Below are 17,175 nucleotides of genomic sequence, written 5' to 3'. Positions count from 1 at the left end.
CGCTTGCGCGCTTTTGACTGCAACCCATGCATGTCTGTATTAGATCTTAAGGTTGGAATGAGGTGAGTGTTTCATACTTAGTTGTCGTGATGTGGCTTTCAAATACAATATTGTTGATTTAAAGTGTTAAAGTAAATCTAACCACTTACAGCACACTTTTGTGTTATATATGTTCCACTTAATCATGGAAGAAAATAGGAAAACGAAAGCAAGAGTGTATATTCTCCACCAACTGTGTGGTTAAATAGCTCAACAATAAAATTCCCCTTTTTAACTTTGGTTTAGGTTTAATTTTACTCAGGGAGAAGCTGGAAATGCATAGCATTTTTAACATGACCCCATTTCTGCCTCTGGGATCCATAAAGTATTTCAAATTCTGATAAATCATATGACAAGGATTACTCCAGAAGATTAAGATAGGTCTAAAACATTTCACCCGATTGCTTTCATACTTGTCCTTTTCAATTTCTGGCATGAGATCAATTTAGTTTATTTCATATATATTCTAAAAAAGGCAAAATATGCTTATAAATGACAATTGTTTGTAACAAATGTATTAAGACAGGATAGTAACTAATTTTCATAAATGAAAGATATACACAATGAAGACAATAGAATGAGTCACACAGCAGGACAGCCTATGAATAGCCTATATACAAATATACAATTTTCACAATAATTTGTGGCTGTTATATTTCTTTGGCTTACCCCTTCACAGTCAGGGGATTTTATACATAATGCCTCTGGACCAGCTTCTTGCACTTTACTAGTTGTGGTTTAAAATGGTTCACATTGTCCTTCATATTATTACTTCTTCATAGTACAATAACATTTAGAACAGAATAAATATAGAACTTTGATATATTGAATTCATTTTAGGTACTTTTATTTGTCCATGCACTTGTTTGGAGAAAGAGTTAAGTGCCTGCTCAGTGAAGTATAAAGTTTAGAGGATGTTGCATTTGAATTTTGACTGCACATGTGGACATGTGTCAGTAACTTCCTCTTTTCTGTAATGATTTCAGTGACTTTTCTGGAAGTGCAACAGTTATATGTTCAGTGATTGTATTTATGTAATGAATGAGCGGCAGTAGAAAAGCTTCAAAATGGAGCATTAAACGTGTTTTTACTGGAAGGATGAATTGATATGGTGACGTCAACAACATGCATGGTAAGTTAAGGTCATTCTTGTCTAACATTAACCATATCTTTATCTTTTTAAATATGATTTTGCAAGCGTTAAAGTCCTCACAATTTCTCTGAAGTTGTGAGGACTTTCAGAAAATTATCACACCTTTGTGGACTTGATGTTAATTGTTCACAAATTTCAAAAATCTATCTATCTATCTATCTACAGTTTGTTGTTTTATTTCAGGTTGGTTCCAGAAACTCTTGAAGTCGAGAGGATTTTATTCAACTCAACATGAACAAGAAGCCAAACCAACAAAAAGCTCTTCTGTCAGCAGTGTACCAACATCTCATTTGTCCACATTACCACTGAGTTCTTTGTCATCATCATCTTCACCAGGGAAAACCCCTTCTAAACAACAACTACAGTTTGCTCTGAGCTCTAAGATGAGATGGGAGCTAAAATATGATGTATTTCTGTGCCACAGCACTGCCCACAGTGACATTGAAGAGGCCACCCGCCTGGTCTCGTTCCTTGAGGCCTCTCCCCGCAGCCTCAGGTGCTTTCTGTGGCAGAGGGACAGCTGTCCAGGGGGTGCAGTTTCCACTGAGTTTTGCCAGGCTGTGCAGAACAGCCACTTGCAGGTTCTGCTCATTACTCCCAGCTTTTTGCAGGAAGAATGGTGCAATTATGTGATGCACCAGGCTCTGGCAGAGGGACCTATGTCCAACAGGATGATTCCATTGGTTCACAACCTGTCCCACTCTCAGTACCCGCAGGAACTGAAATTCTATTACTACATTGACCTGAGCAGGAACCCTGACCGAGGCTATACTTTTGTCAACAAAACGGTACTCAAATGTAAGTAAAGGGGGAAAATAATGTTTTCCAGACAACGTTCATTAACTTAAATCAAGCCAAAATCATAGGCCAAGGTTTAAAATGATATGTGTTGAAATCTGTTTTATGTCATGGGCAAAACTTAACCTACGATACACACTGTGAAAGTAGCCAACTGTTTTCTCCAATTAGCATTTTGGTTCCTTTAAACACTGCAATAAATGAGGTCACCTGCAGTGAATCAAAGCTTTTTGGAAGAAGATCTGTTTTTAAACATATCCTCCTGATTTCTTCCTCAGACCTGGAAGACCTGGTAACAAAGGGAATGACACTTGATAGCAACATGGAAAGCTAACAGTGGATTGGATGGAAGAAAGCAGCCCACAAGATGACAACTTGCTGTCAAAGTACCAGACCGATGGGACCTTTATTCGGCTGGTAGTGATGCAGAATAAAGATGAAAGCTTCAGTAACGTTTTCTGTGATCATCATCAACAGTGATTGAGGGTATGATGAAGGACAAGCGGCTCTGAATGGAAAAACACTGCTGTTATTGACTGAACTCAATTTCAGTGACGCTTTCATCACATCATACAGTGACTTGAAGTAGCCTATAAGCTGCAGCGACATTATTAGACTTTTGTGTTATGTTCATACGGTCAGAAGGAAACCTTTCATCCAAGGCAGCATGACGGTTCATTTCCTGGATCAGATTTAGAGCAATTCAACATGTGCCAACCTTGTTGAGCACACATGAAGGGAATTCAGTTCAGTCTGTGCTTGTATCCTATAATTCTGATCAATTGCAGCCCATAATTTTAGTTTACAATATAGAAATACAAATGAACAGTGTACCATGACAGGAGATAGTGTTTACCACTAGGTGGTGTATTTTACTACATATTCCAGTTGAGAGTACATACTGTGAGGAAGTGTCATTTATGTGTGTGTGTGTGTGTGGTTGTTTTGAGTGGCAAGGCTGACAGATGGGCGGAAACTGAGAGTAAAATGGAAATACCCACCCATGACAAACTGCTGACACGATGTAATGTTGAGCTGGGTTAAAAGTAATAATAGAGAGAGTGTATTTCCTATTTATTCAAGACAACATTTTATACTTCCTTCTATTTTCAATTAAATAGCTCTTAAAGACAGATCAGACTGATGGCTTTTATTATTACATTACATTATATTTCATTTAGCTGACGCTTTGATCCAAAGCGACTTACAACAATTGCATTTCAACCATTAGGGTATAAATTCAGAACAACAACAATCAAGAAAGTAAAATTTTCTTCAAGAAAGCCAAACTTCAAAGTGCTATAAGTAAGTGCTACTAAAGTGCTACCTATTCAAGGTATAGTCGGAAGAGGTGTGTTTTTAGTTTGCGGCGGAAGATGTACAGAGTTTCCGCTGTCCTGATGTCATTGGGGAGCTCATTCCACCATTTAGGAGCCAGGACAGCAAACAGTCGTGATTTTGTAGAGTGTTTAGCTCGCAGCGAGGGAGCAACAAGCCGATTGGCAGATGTAGAGCGGAGTGAACGGGCTGGGATGTAAGGTTTGACCATGTCCTGGATGTAGACTGGACCCGATCTGTTCGCAGCACGGTACGCAAGTACCAATGTTTTGAAACGGATGCGGGCAGCTACTGGTAACCAGTGAAGGGAGCGGAGTAGTGGGAGTGAATTTAGGAGGTTAAAGACCAGTCGAGCTGCTGCATTCTGGATGAGCTGCAGAGAACGAATGGTACTAACAGGTGGACCTGCCAGGAGGGAGTTGCAGTAGTCTAGACGTGAGATGACCAGAACCTGCGCCGCCTTCTGAGTGAGAAGAGGACGTATTCTCCTGATGTTGTGCAGCATGTATCTTCAGGGACGTGTTGTTGCAGTGATGTTGGCCGTAAGAGAGAGTTGACTGTCGAGTGTCACACCGAGGTTCCTAGCAGTCAGGGTCGGGGATAACAGAGAGTTGTCAAAGGTAATAGTCAGGTCGAGGGTGAGAGAGTCTTTCCCTGTAAGGAAGAGCAGTTCAGTATTGTCAAGGTTAACCCTTGTGTTGTCCTTTGGTCAAAATGACCCGCAGCTGTGTTCAACCAAGTTCTATTTTATTTCTATATTTTTATATTTTTTTGGGATCATTGGTCATCATTCTTTAAAGAAACCCTCACAGCCTCCTTGTTACCAATGATTCCAAAAAAAATATGAAAATAAAATAGAAATTGGTTGAACACAGCTGCGGATCATTTTGACCCAAGGACAACACGAGGGTTAATTTTCAGGTGGTGTGTGGACACCCACTGAGAGATGTCAGTCAGACAGGCAGAGATTTGTGCGGTTACCTGTGTTTCGGATCGGGGGAAAGAGAGGATTAGTTGGGTGTCATCAGCATAGCTGTGGTAGGAAAAGCCATGCAAGTGAATGACAGAGCTGAGAGAGTTGGTGTACAGAGAGAAGAGGAAGGGACCCAGGATGGAGCCTTGAGGGACACCACTAGTGAGAGGACAAGGTTCAGACACAGATCCTCTCCAAGTTACCCGGTAAGTGCGGTCGTTGAGGTAGGATGAGAACAGGGAGAGAGCAGAGCCTGAGACACCGAGGTCCTGAAGGAGGAAATAAGGATCTGGTGGTTCACTGTGTCAAATGCAGCAGAAAGGTCAAGAAGGATCAGGACAGAGGAGAGAGAGGCTGCTCGAGCAGTGTGAAGCTGCTCAGAGACAGTTTTATCTGCTGGTGTTGATATTTCTGACAACCTGTCAACTGGCTGGTTTCCTTCAGTGTGGAGTTCCTGCTTTATTTGGCATCTCTAACCTGCTCATAGGTGTGAATGGGAGCTGCGTCTACTGTACTCTGCCCCATAGGTCCAAGTCAGCCTGGATTCGCTCCAACTTCCTGCTGCCCTCTAAAAGATGGGCAGTATATAAGGGATGAATCATTGAAACAAAGTCTGAACATGCTGACAAACTGGAGGGAACACCCTTTCTCCTTCATCCAAAGAACTTTCTCTGTTTGGTATCATTTGGCAGCACCTTCCCGTGTTAATCAAGCTGACTGGCAGATTTAAGATAGTTGACATTGGATCCTCTCAATGTAGAAGATCAGGTATTCATTGAAACAACTGGAGCATAATGTTTGTGGTTCTTTAGTATTACTTTTTAGAGGCAGACAGGACTTTCTTTTTGTACCATCAGCTTCAAGAAAATGAGGTTTGCTGTTTTCTATTAATGCCATACCATCCTCCAACTTCCCCATTACCAGAAACAACAGCAGACATTTAACACCATAATAAAAGACCTTTGATAATTCCCTCTTTTGCTTCAAGCCAACATTGTTACATAACATTTTAGACTAATCTCTAAAAGGCACAGATGTTCTATGAGGCTTTTGTTGTTACCGTTACAAATCCTTGCATGTACGCGCACACACACACACACGCACGCACGCACACATACACAATGCATTATCTGACTGGCTACTGACTCCAGAGAAAAAGAGTTTCACATTTCATATATAAATAGTATGAAAAGCAACTTAAATATAACTTTTATATCAGTAATGGTGTGTCTACTGCGTCTTCTATTTTAAGGTCAAAAGGTTACAGTCTGTAATTTACTAAAAGGACATTTACATTTTGACAAACCACGGTACACATCAAATTCACATCTTTGGAATAAACTCTCTGAGTTCAAATCAACTCTATTTGCTTGTGCATGTGAGACCATCGAATACAATCTCAAGTAGAGTGAAAGTAACTATTTTCTAGGAGTTAATTTTTTTAACACTTTTCATGAGTTGAACCTGAACTCTGGGAGTTAAAACATGATTCCCATGAAGAGTAAAATTTGACTTTAACCTTGAGTTGTTCGAACGTGTGCTCATTCACAATGTTAACAGTCAACACTTCAAAGCGTGTATTATTCAACATTCATGTATTTCAAATTGCATCCCACTAAAAAGGTTTTAGGTAAGACTGACTACAAGATAACAAAATATTCATAACAAATTTATACTTTACAATTAAATGCAGTATACATTTTTTGCAGTGTGCAACATTTAATATTGCATGAACACTTTGTGTAACAAGTTACAAACTTGCCAACATGTTACTGTGACTGTGATTGGTATATATGTTATGTTCCTACCTTGTACACTTATGGCTTTGAATGATAGACCCATTTTATTTATCATTATGTCTTCATTGAAATATAAATAAACAGGATGTTTTAACAAAACTAAATAGAATTTCTGCCCATCACTTAGATTTAATTTGGTTGCTTTATCCTCAAAAGTTACAAAGAAATAACGAAGGCATGCAGGGAAATGCTAATACGGCAACAGAACTGCGCAGTAAACACTGGGAGAAGTGTTGAATGATGCTCCTCAACACTCAGCGAATGAAGACCAAAATACTACCCCACCAAAGGTTCTCCCTGAACACAAGCTGTAGTCTAACTTTGAAAATGAACTCCCAAAATCCAATTCTTTGTTTAACTCCAGGATATTCCACTCCAGAAATGTGCTATGTAGAGTTCAGTGTAGTGTTCACAAGCTCAAACGTGACGTCATTAAGCAACAATTGTTACTACCATGCATTAATGAAAAAAGAGAGCCCTCACCCACGAAACATTTCTATACTAAACCCAGCAGCTCCCAAGCATGAGTCATATTCTGGTCTAACACACACCAAGAAAATATATTTTTATTTTATTTTCCAAACTGTCTAACCTCTTCTTAAGTTGGTATGTGTCCAAAAGACATTGGTGTAACAATAATATAGATATATATTGACATCAAGCAACAGTGTTGCTTGCATATAAACACCTAGGCAAACTAGCTACATAGTAATTTAGCTAAATTAGCTAACTTCATATAGTTTGTGTCAGGATCCCTGTCTGACCCTGTGTGGTTTGACCTTTGTTTCCCCTCCTCTCCTCATGTGTGCTGTTATTCCCCTGTTTGTTGTGGCGTGCCATGTGCTTTGTGTTTTGGTTTTTGTCTCTCCACTTTCTGCCTCCAGACACCTCCCATGGCCATGCCCCTGTTTGGTGCACAGCTGCTGGCAATCAAGTTGATCAACGACAGGGAGTATATCAATCCTGGTCCTGCACTCCAGCTTCGTCGGTTGTTTACGTCCACTCACCCGCAGCCTGTCGTCAACAATGCCATCGAGCTGACCTGTTCCGTCGCCTTGCCTTGGATTTACCTCATGCCCTGTCTGCTGTCCTTTGTCGGTCCACGGGTTCCACACAGTTGATCCAGGCTGCTCCTGCCAGAGTCCCGCCTCCACATCTATCATCTTGGAGGATATCCAAGATAGATATCCTGCAGCCTCCACATTTTTTTAGGCTGCAGCTACAGACCTGGATGAACTCACCGACACTGTGACATCCGACATCAGTTTTTGTGAGGACATGTGTGTGCCGACCAAAACTTTCTGCACATACAGTAACAATAAACCCTGGTTTACAGTAAAACTCAGGCAGCTCTGTCAGGCCAAGGAGGAGGCCTACAGGAGTGGGGACAGAGTCTTTTACAACAAGGCCAGGAACGCACTGACGAAGGAGATCAAGGCAGCTAAGAAGAGTAACACTGAAAGGCTTAAAAACAGATTTCCAGCCAATGACCCAGCATCAGTGTGGAAAACCCTGAAAACCTTGACGCACTACAAGTCACCATCCCCCCACACTGTTGAAATCCCCAACTGGCTGATGACCTGAATGTGTTTTACTATAGATTTGATAAGACACTTTCACACCCCTCATCCACTTTCACACCTCTCACCTACCTGGACATCAAACAACCTCCTACTCCCTCTGCCCGCCCCTCCTCTCTGTCCTCATTGTCTCTTCATGTGCATTTCAGATCTGTGAAGAAGATGTGTGTCAGCTCTTTCAAAGACAGAAGACTAGGAAAGCACCAGGGCCAGACTGTGTGTCTCCGTCCTGTCTGAAAGCCTGCAGTGACCAGCTGGCACCCATCTTCATGCAGATCTTCAAAACATCGCTAGAGCTGTGTGAAGTTTCCTGCTGCTTCAAACACTCCACCATCATTCCGGTTCCTAAAAAACCCTCCATCACAGGACTAAATGACTACAGACCCGTTGCCCTGACGTCTGTAGTCATGAATTCTTTTGAGAGACTGGTGTTGGCCTACCTGAAGGACACTACAGGCCCCCTGCTGGACTCCCCGCAGTTTTCCTACTGGGCAAACAGGACTGCACGACATCCTGCAACACCTCGACTCCCCAGGCTCATATGCATGGATCCTGTTTGTGGACTTCAGCTCGGCGTTCAACACCATCATCCCAGACATTCTCCACACCAAACTCTCCCAGCTCACTGTGCCAGCTTCCACCTGTCAGTGGATCACAAACTTCCTGACTGACAGGACATCACATCCACTACCCGGACAATCAGAACTGGCGCCCCCCAGGTGTGTGTGCTCTCCCCACTGCTCTTCTCCCTGTACACCAATGACTGCACCGCAGGAGACTCATCTGTCAAACTCCTGAAATTTGCAGACGACACAACGGTCATCGTCCTCATCCGGGACGGTGAAGAGTCTGCATACAGATGGGAGGATGAACAGCTGGTTCTCTGGTGTAGTCAGAACTACCTGGAGCTGAACCCGCTCAAGACTGTGATGACGGTGGACTTTAGGAGGAGCCCCCCCCAATACTGCCCCTATCACCATCCTCAACAACACCGTGTCTGCTGTCGAAACCTTCAGGTTTCTGGGATCCACAATCTCCCAGAACCTGAAGCGACGCCCTTCGACAAAGTTGCATGAACTTTTCAATATATCATCATCAATGTCTGAAGGCTATTCTGACACGACTTTAGGTTCATGTGATTAACCAGCTCGACGTAGCATGTGAAAGTATGAAATATTAACTTTCAAGTTGCCAGCAGGGGGCGCTATGACTATGAGCGAATATAACCATACAGATGTCTTCAGGGCTGGACTTTTATCAGGGATGTAACGTTTGAGGAAGATTGGCATATGTAGATAAAAGTTACAGCAGCTTGTAGTTTCATGGTGAGATGCTCAAAATGGCCACCACAGACACACTGATCGATGAAAACAAATTCCTTTGATAACTTTTCATCTCCTAGGTGTTAAAATAGGACAGACAAAACTTAAGGTCGGTATGTCAAAGTCTGTAGGAGGAATTTGTTAAAATACACTGCTCAAAAAAATAAAGGGAACACTTAAACAACACATCCTAGATCTCAATGAATGAAATATTCCAGTTGAAAGTCTTTATTCATTACATAGTGGAATGTGTTGAGAACAAAATAACATAAGAATGATCAATGGAAATCAAAATCATTATCCCATGGAGGTCTGGATTCAGAATCATACTCAAAATAAAAGTGGAAAAATCAGATCACAGGCTGATCCAAGTCTAAATGAGGCTCAGTAGTGTGTGTGGCCTCCACGTGCCTGTATGCACTCCCTACAACGCCTGAACATGCTCCTGATGAGACCACGGATGTTCTCCTGAGGGATCTCCTCCCAGACCTGGATCAAAGCATCAGTCAACTCCTGGACAGTCTGTGGTGCGACGTGGCGTTGGTGGATGGAACGAGACACGATGTCCCAGATGTGCTGGATTAGATTCAGGTCTGGGGAACGGGCGGGCCGGTCCATAGCATCAATGCCTTCATCATGCAGAAACTGCTGACACACTCCATCCATATGAGGCCCAGCATTGTCATGCATCAGAAGGAACCCAGGGCCCACTGCACCAGCATATGGTCTTACAATGGGTCTGAGGATCTCATCCCGGTGCCTAATGGCAGTCAGGATACCTCTGGCTAGCACATGGAGGGCTGTGCAGCCCTCCAAAGAAATGCCTCCCCAGACCATCGCTGACCCACTGCCAAACCGGTCACGCTGGAGGATGTTGCAGGCAGCAGAACGTTCTCCACGGCGTCTCCAGACTCTGTCACGTCTGTCACATGTGCTCAGTGTGAACCTGCTCTCATCCGTGAAGAGTGCAGGGCGCCAATGGCGAAGCTGCCAATCTTGGTGTTCTCTGGCAAATGCCAATCGCCCTGCACGGTGCTGGGCTGTAAGAACGGGCCCCACTTGTCGACGTCGGGCCCTCGTACCACCCTCATGGAGTCTGTTTCTGACAGTTTGAGCAGAAACATGCACATTAGTGGCCTGCTGGAGGTCATTTTGTAGGGCTCTGGCAGCGCTCCTCCTGTTCCTCCTTGCACAAAGGAGCAGATAGGGGTCCTGCTGCTGGGTTGTTGGCCCCCTCCACGTCTCCTGGTGTACTGGCCTGTCTCCTGGTATCTCCTCCATGCTCTTGACACTGTGCTGACAGACACAGCAAACCTTCTTGCCACAGCGTGCATTGATGTGCCATCCTGGATGAGCTGCACTACCTGAGCAACTTCTGTGGGTTGTAGACACCGCCTCATGCTACCTCTCGTGGTGAGGGCACTGGTAAAATGCAAAAGTGACCAAAAATCATCCAGAAAGGACGAGGACAGAGAAATGGTCTGTGGTCACCACCTGCAGAACCGTTCCTTTATAGGGGTTGTCTTTATAATTGCCTTATTTCCACCTGTTGTCTGTTCCATTTGCACAACAGCAGGTGAAATTGATTCATAATCAGTGTTGCTTCCTAACTGGACAGGTTGATTTCCCAGAAGTGTGATTGACTACATTGTGTTGTTTAAGTGTTCCCTTTATTTTTTTGAGCAGTGTACAACAGGTGCGATTTGCCCAAAATGGCAACTAAATAAAAAATGGCAGACTTCCTGTTGAGTTGAAGTCATGATGTCAAAAGACTTTTTTGTACATGTTGATATGATACACATCCAAAAATGTTGGTGCATGTAGGGGAAACTGGGTGCCGGGGCTGCAGTTTAGGGGGCGCTAGTGAGCCATTTGGCCACGCCCATTCGCAACTCCACTAAAATAATACATTTTTGTTAAATGATAAAGCCTCCAAAAATGCAGTTGTTTACGGAGAATAATAATAACGCGGGATAATAATTCCTTGAAGAACAATAGAACAACAGAACACATATCAGATGTATCGTCTCACCACACCGGATGTATGTGCCACTTTTCATGAGGTTTCAATCATCCTTTAACCTTAAACATCAACTTCCTGTGTCACGGCGAAACGTCAGACTTTGCCGTATCGCCACGGCGACGCCTTTGGACAAAGTCGAACAATTTTCTAAATGTATCATCAACCACATGCTTAGGCTATTCTGACCTGATTTTAGGCTCATGTGATCAACCAACTTGAAGTAGCATGTGAAAGTATGAAAAATGTAATTTCCAGTTGCCACCAGGGACTTTGAGTGAATATTACCACACAAATGTCTTCAGCGCTGGACTGTTATCATACATGTAATGTTTGGAGACGGTCGTCCATGTACAAAAGATTTACAGCAATTTGTAGTTTAGTAGACGCTCCAAATGACCGCCACGGCATGGGCACACCCCTTGACGAAAACAAATTCTTTTGATAACATCCCAAACATGTTAACTGAACTGACTAAATTTCAAGTCGGTCCGACAAAATCCCAAGGAGGAGTTTGCTAAAGTACAACATGTGCGAATCGCCAAAAATGGCAACTAAATTCCAAATGGTGGACTTCCTGTTGATTTGACGTAATGGTACAGTGTAACTTTTTTGTACGTCTAGGTGTAATACACATGTCCACCGATTTTCGTGCATGTAGGTAAATGTAGCTGCCGGGGCATCTCTTTCGGGGGCACTAGCGAGCCATTTGGCGACGCCCACTTGCGACTCCACTAGAATATGAAATTTTTCGCCGTGAGAGATGTGTGTACCAACTTTCATGATTTTTTTAGAATGATAAAGCCTCAAAAAAGGCAATTCATTTATATATATATATGTCCCCCCCCCCGGACAGGCTTGCTATGTTAAGCATCCCAGAAGTTTCAACTTGGAACGAAAAGTGAGAGAGGGGAGACAGTTTAAGCCAGTGGACGGCAAGCCGGTGAGCTTTGGACCACCAACAGTATGGAAAAGCACTCAGCTGTTAGTCACCGCGGTGGTCTGTTCTGGGCACGGTGGCACTGACCTGGACGTTTCTATCTGTGGTGAGAAAGCTCAGCTGGCTGTGCTGAGCTACAGGAAAGAACCAGCTGTGTTAATTAAAGGAGAGCAGGAGATCCAAACATGTTATTGGGCTCTGAGTGAATGTTGACCATACAGTGTGATGAGAGATGAGAAGGCTGCAAATCATGTGCAACCGTAATGGTTTTATAGGCTAGAGAAAATGCAGCCCACAGTGTTTTCTATTAGTTTACCCACCACAGCACTAGTCTTCAGATGCATTGTGGTGAGACATCGTCATTATCGGCTTCCCTTAAAAAAATTGTTGAACACATATTTTTGTGCCTGTCATATTGTTTTATTGCACGTATACAATGTATCTTCTGTTTTTCACTCGCCTTAATCCCTGAACATTTTCTTCTTGTGGAACAACAAACACTTGTGAACTGAACAGGAAGTTATATTCATTTAACATATGTAGAAAATGAAAACTGTACACAAAAAAATTCTCCTTGCATTTTTCTTCTTTACAACTACTTTTTACAAATGAAGATTGAAGAGCCACAAATGGGATCACATTTGTCAGTCTGTTTCATAGGCAAAAAAGTTGAAGTGCTGAAAGAGTGAACAGTAATTGTATGCCTCATCAGACATGAATTATGGACACCGTAATTGGATAATGAAAAGCTGCAGTGGAATTAGAAGGCTTGTAAAGCAGTGATGCACCCTTCAAGCTCTTGCTGACTGTTTAAAGAACCGTGACATCGTCCTTGGTCCAGAGCCAGCAAACATTTGTTCAATGCGTAATCTCTGGGTTTACATTTGCGCAAAAGCTATTTTGTTGCCAACAGATAAAGGACATATTCAGAAAGCAGTTTCATTTGGGTTCTTAAAAACATCATCAGCTTGAAAAAAAAATAAAAAGCTTTAATAAACCAAAAGGTCACAATTATAGTAAATGCATTGCTTCTCTAATAAATATATCCTCTGTGCAGCATCAAGCCTGACAGAAGCTCAACTTGATCTTGCCCTTGTGTATCACTCTGTAATCTCCTGTACAAACATCTCCTGTACATCCAAAAAAAAAACATGCACCTCAGGTCAGGTTACCTGGCGCCGCGCTAGTGGCAGCCTGCTGCAGCATCTCCCCCTGAGAGCCCCCCTGCTGTAGTGAAGAAATTTCCCCTCGGGGATTAATAAAGTGTATAAAATCAAAAAAATAAAAAATCAAACAGAGATTTCCAAAATCACAGCCGACAGCAACAAGAGTTTCCAGATGTTGGTACCTGTTAGAAAAATTACTCAGAGGCTGTATTCAAAATCAAACATATTGGACATTTATTCTTGCAAGAAGGAGCAAATACATGTACACTCAAAGAAAGATGTCCAGCATTGCTCAATGTCACGCGTAGGGAAGCTTTTATACAGTCTCACAAACAGTTGACAGTCACTCTCATCTTCTCTCGTATTTCCAGTTAGCGAGGACTGAGTTCAGTTGTAGGTCACAAGATAAAGACACAGAGATGTCGTAAATGAGACAATAGAAAGATCCTTGAGCAACAGAGAACAAATATATCGTCATAAGGGGGTGGTTCAGTCGTAGGTAGAGTCGGTGTTGTATTATCGGTCTTGTATGTTTGGTCAGTCGTAGGAATTCGGATATAAAGTTTCTCCTGTTTAGTCAATGCTACATTCATTAGTCTTTGGATCAGTCCTCGGATACAGGGGATACAACAACAACCACAAATAATAAGTATGGCTGCTACAATTGCAACACTAGTGAAACAGGTGAGGAATAGGTCTGTCCATTTACCAAGCCAAGATTCCATCGTCCTGGAAAAAGGATCATCAATCCCAGCATTCGGTCATGTGTACTTGCTTGGTTGCTCCACTGCACCAGTTTAATTTGATGCTATAGCACTGTAACGTTTGCGAGTAAAAGGTTCCTGGGTCGCCTGCAACGGGATTCCAGTAATCTTTTGTCTCCTCCGCTCTAGTCACGAATGCTCCTAGATCTTTCCATGCCGCACCTTGTGGTTTGGCCAGAGAGATATGTGCACTATAGGACTCACGGTGCATCTTCTTGTCTTCCTTATTCAGGACACATGCTGCCCCCACATAGCCTTCTCTGTCCCAATAAAGATTTGTCGCACTAAATTTGGTGGCTGGAATTTGGAAAAACTTCTTTTCATAATTTTTGTCTGGCCCAGGAGTGTGCTTGTAGTACATGGTTACATGCATGTCCTCTGGCTTCTGCAACTGGGATTTGGGTATAGTTATTTTTTGTGTTTTGGCGAATAGATTTTATGCAATAGCGCTTGGCCCTGTGGTTACTAAGTCGAGGCTGTAATAACAGATGGGCATGCCTTCACCTTCCACAACAAATGTGTCACATGGGGTTTTTACCCGTACTACCTTCATTCCCCGCGGAGCCGGGACCACCCCTATTCCTAGTTTGCTCATCATGTCTCTCCCTAACAAATTGACTGGGCAGACCCGGGACAAGACAAATTGATGTCTCGCCCGTCTCCCTGTTGCTGGGTCTATGACTCGTAACTCTGTGGATAGTGGTTCTGCATATTCTTCTACGTTTGCTGCTCTTACCCTGATCTTTTCTTGTGCAAATTACTGTAATTTTGGGTCCTCATCGCTCCTAATAAGTGACCTACATGCTCCTGAATCGCACAATAAAGTTACTTCAAGCTCTTCTATCAGTAGAGTCACAAAAGGTTTATCTTGTTCTGTGAGTAGTATTTCAACTGTACTTAGCTCTAACACATCACTGGTCTCCTCATCTTTTGTTTCTAGTTGGGTCTGTGTCCGTGTCTGCGAATCATGTGAATGTGTGTGTTTCTGCATAACCTGTTCCCGGAGTGGTTGTGGTTAGTCATGCTGAACCCGTCTGCGACCGCCAACCGTCTCCTCCTCCGCTTCCTCCCGTCCCTCCGCCGCCTGCAGTCTCTTGTCCAGTGTCCATTCCTCCCGCAATTATAGCAGGTGTCGTTACCTGGCTCTCGTGGTCCTCCCCCACGGCCGCCAGCCCCTCTCCATCCACCTCGCTTCCTCCTTCTGAAATCTCCTTGATCATTATCCCCTCGATAATATACTTCCGAATATTCTGTGTCTTCGTCATCATATACATAGGTGTCAGCTGTTCTTGTTTTAGGTGTTTTCTTCTTCTGTTTATCTTTTAGAACTTTTTCTGCATGTGCCTTAACATCTGCTAGTTCGGCTATCTGCCAGCCCACCTGATGTTTCTTTACAAATGAGCTGATAGGAGCGCACAATCCATTCAGGAGGGCGTTTTTTAACTGCTGTGCATAGGCCCCTCTGTCATTATATGGATTTTCTGGTGCTATGCCACTGTGTCTGTCAAACACTATCTTCAATCTTGCAAAATACTGCACCACTGTCTCATTGTCTCCTTGAGTACATTCTGCCACACGTGAAAAATCTGCTCTAGCTGCTGTCAGATTTCTTATTCTAAGGAGTAATGCTTCCAGCTAAACTTGCATTTGGTCACTACCGAAAGGGGCGGGGTTTCCATCTACGAGTGGGTTCCAATCGCCTTGGTATTGGCCCCAGTCTACTCCTGCTATCTGTCTGATGCATCTTTCTATCTCAACCCCATTTAGCTGGTAGCTCTGACACAATAATTTATGTGACTTTCGAATTCTGCTGAATTTTCTTTTGGATGAGGAATGCCGTCTGCCGCTCTCCTAACGTCCGCTAATGTCCACGGGCGATAAACCTGTACTGTGGCTCCCTGTCCCTCTTCTCCTACTTGGGGATTAGGTAATTCTATCAGGGGGTGTATTTGTGCGTAATGTGTTTCTGCACCTCCTACGGTATTGTCGAACAGACTCTGATAGGGTCTACCTGATCTGTTTTTTCCAGGGGATGTGGTTCTTAACCATACGGCAAATCGTCTGAAAAGTTCTTGGCTGCTGTCTGGGGTTGGAGTAGAGGGGACGGAGTTTGGTGACAGTGTCGTGGGTTCGGAGACAGAAGCTGGCTGAGCAGCCGGAGGCGGAATAGGCGGAATATGGATCCATGTTAGGATATGGAGGAGGTCGGGCCCCGGTCCCATGTTGGTTCGTTTTTGTACCACATAATCATCATCCTCATCATTTTTCCGGGAGAAATGCATTTCATTTATTGGATATAGTATTGGTACACTAGGAGCTTTACTCCTTTCTCCTTCCCTCTCATTTTTATTTTCTGTATTCTCTTTTTTCTCCTTCTCCCTTTCCATCCCTTTTCTCCTGTTCTCTGCCTCTGTCAGCCATTCCCTTGCTTCTCTTAAACCTTCTTTTCCTTCTTTTTTTTTATTTCCCTCACACTTGCTCTCTATCTTCTCTATCAACTCTTTACATGCTGTCGTTGTCAGTTTTCCCTTGAATCCATATTCCTTTTCCCATTCTTTCAAATATTTTATGTTATCTGCGCCTTTTGAGTGCATGCGTTTTATGTCTCCCTCCAGAGGTATTTCTTCGATCTTACTGCAGCATGATCCCATTTTTGCTATCTGTGAGCCAACCAGTTTGTATGGAGTTCGCCCGAGCAACTGGACACCCACAGTATCGATTTATTTGTATATTTTTATTTATTTCTATCCATGAGCCAACCAGTTTGTATGGAGTTCACCCGAGCAACTGGACGCTCACAGTATCTAATTATTTGTATACTTTTAGTTATTATTTATTACCTTTTTTAAAACAAATTTTTGTTATATATCTCTTCCGGAAGTTTTCTTAAGTAGTTATCTGTAGGTCCCTGACCTATTTTTTTGCGCATGTGACTTTTAGTTTACCTAGTCTATTCAGACTCTTTAGTTTTTATAGTCTACTCAGACTCTTTAGTACAGGTCCCTGACCTTACTCTTCAGTACAGGTGCCTGACCTTACTCTTTAGGAAAAAAAAAATGTCTTATCCGGGTGTCCGACGTTTGATGGTGAATCAGCCTTTCTCTAGGATCCCGTCACCCTTCCCCTCTCCAGTTAGCCCTGGCCTCACCAATGTCCAAACTGTTTCAATAAGGAAACAGGGTGGAGGTCTTTCCTCAGGAGTCTCAGACTCCCCTGTGCACAGTTTCAGGCTACTTCTGGAGAGAAGAGGAGATGTTGGAATCCGGCTCGAAGGACCAATTTA

The 17,175-nt window shown here is 43.1% G+C and overlaps 1 protein-coding gene across 1 annotated transcript; it reads left to right on the top strand.

Annotated features, from left to right (window-relative positions):
- Window positions 1-23: 23 nt before the first annotated feature.
- tirap (toll-interleukin 1 receptor (TIR) domain containing adaptor protein) lies at window positions 24-2,413 on the top strand. The gene is made up of 3 exons (XM_069713375.1): window positions 24-62; window positions 1,617-1,990; window positions 2,269-2,413. Exons 1-3 carry the CDS (start codon window positions 31-33, stop codon window positions 2,322-2,324), a joined length of 462 nt encoding a protein of 153 aa, XP_069569476.1. The 5' UTR covers window positions 24-30; the 3' UTR covers window positions 2,325-2,413.
- Window positions 2,414-17,175: the final 14,762 nt, after the last annotated feature.

This window comes from Brachyistius frenatus, unplaced genomic scaffold (genome assembly GCF_029030835.1).
Source record: "Brachyistius frenatus isolate BFR_SWC_R1_liver_20210118 unplaced genomic scaffold, ASM2903083v1 Contig_1, whole genome shotgun sequence".
NCBI lineage: Eukaryota > Metazoa > Chordata > Actinopteri > Embiotocidae > Brachyistius > Brachyistius frenatus.
This window is presented reverse-complemented; position numbering and strand designations above follow the sequence as displayed.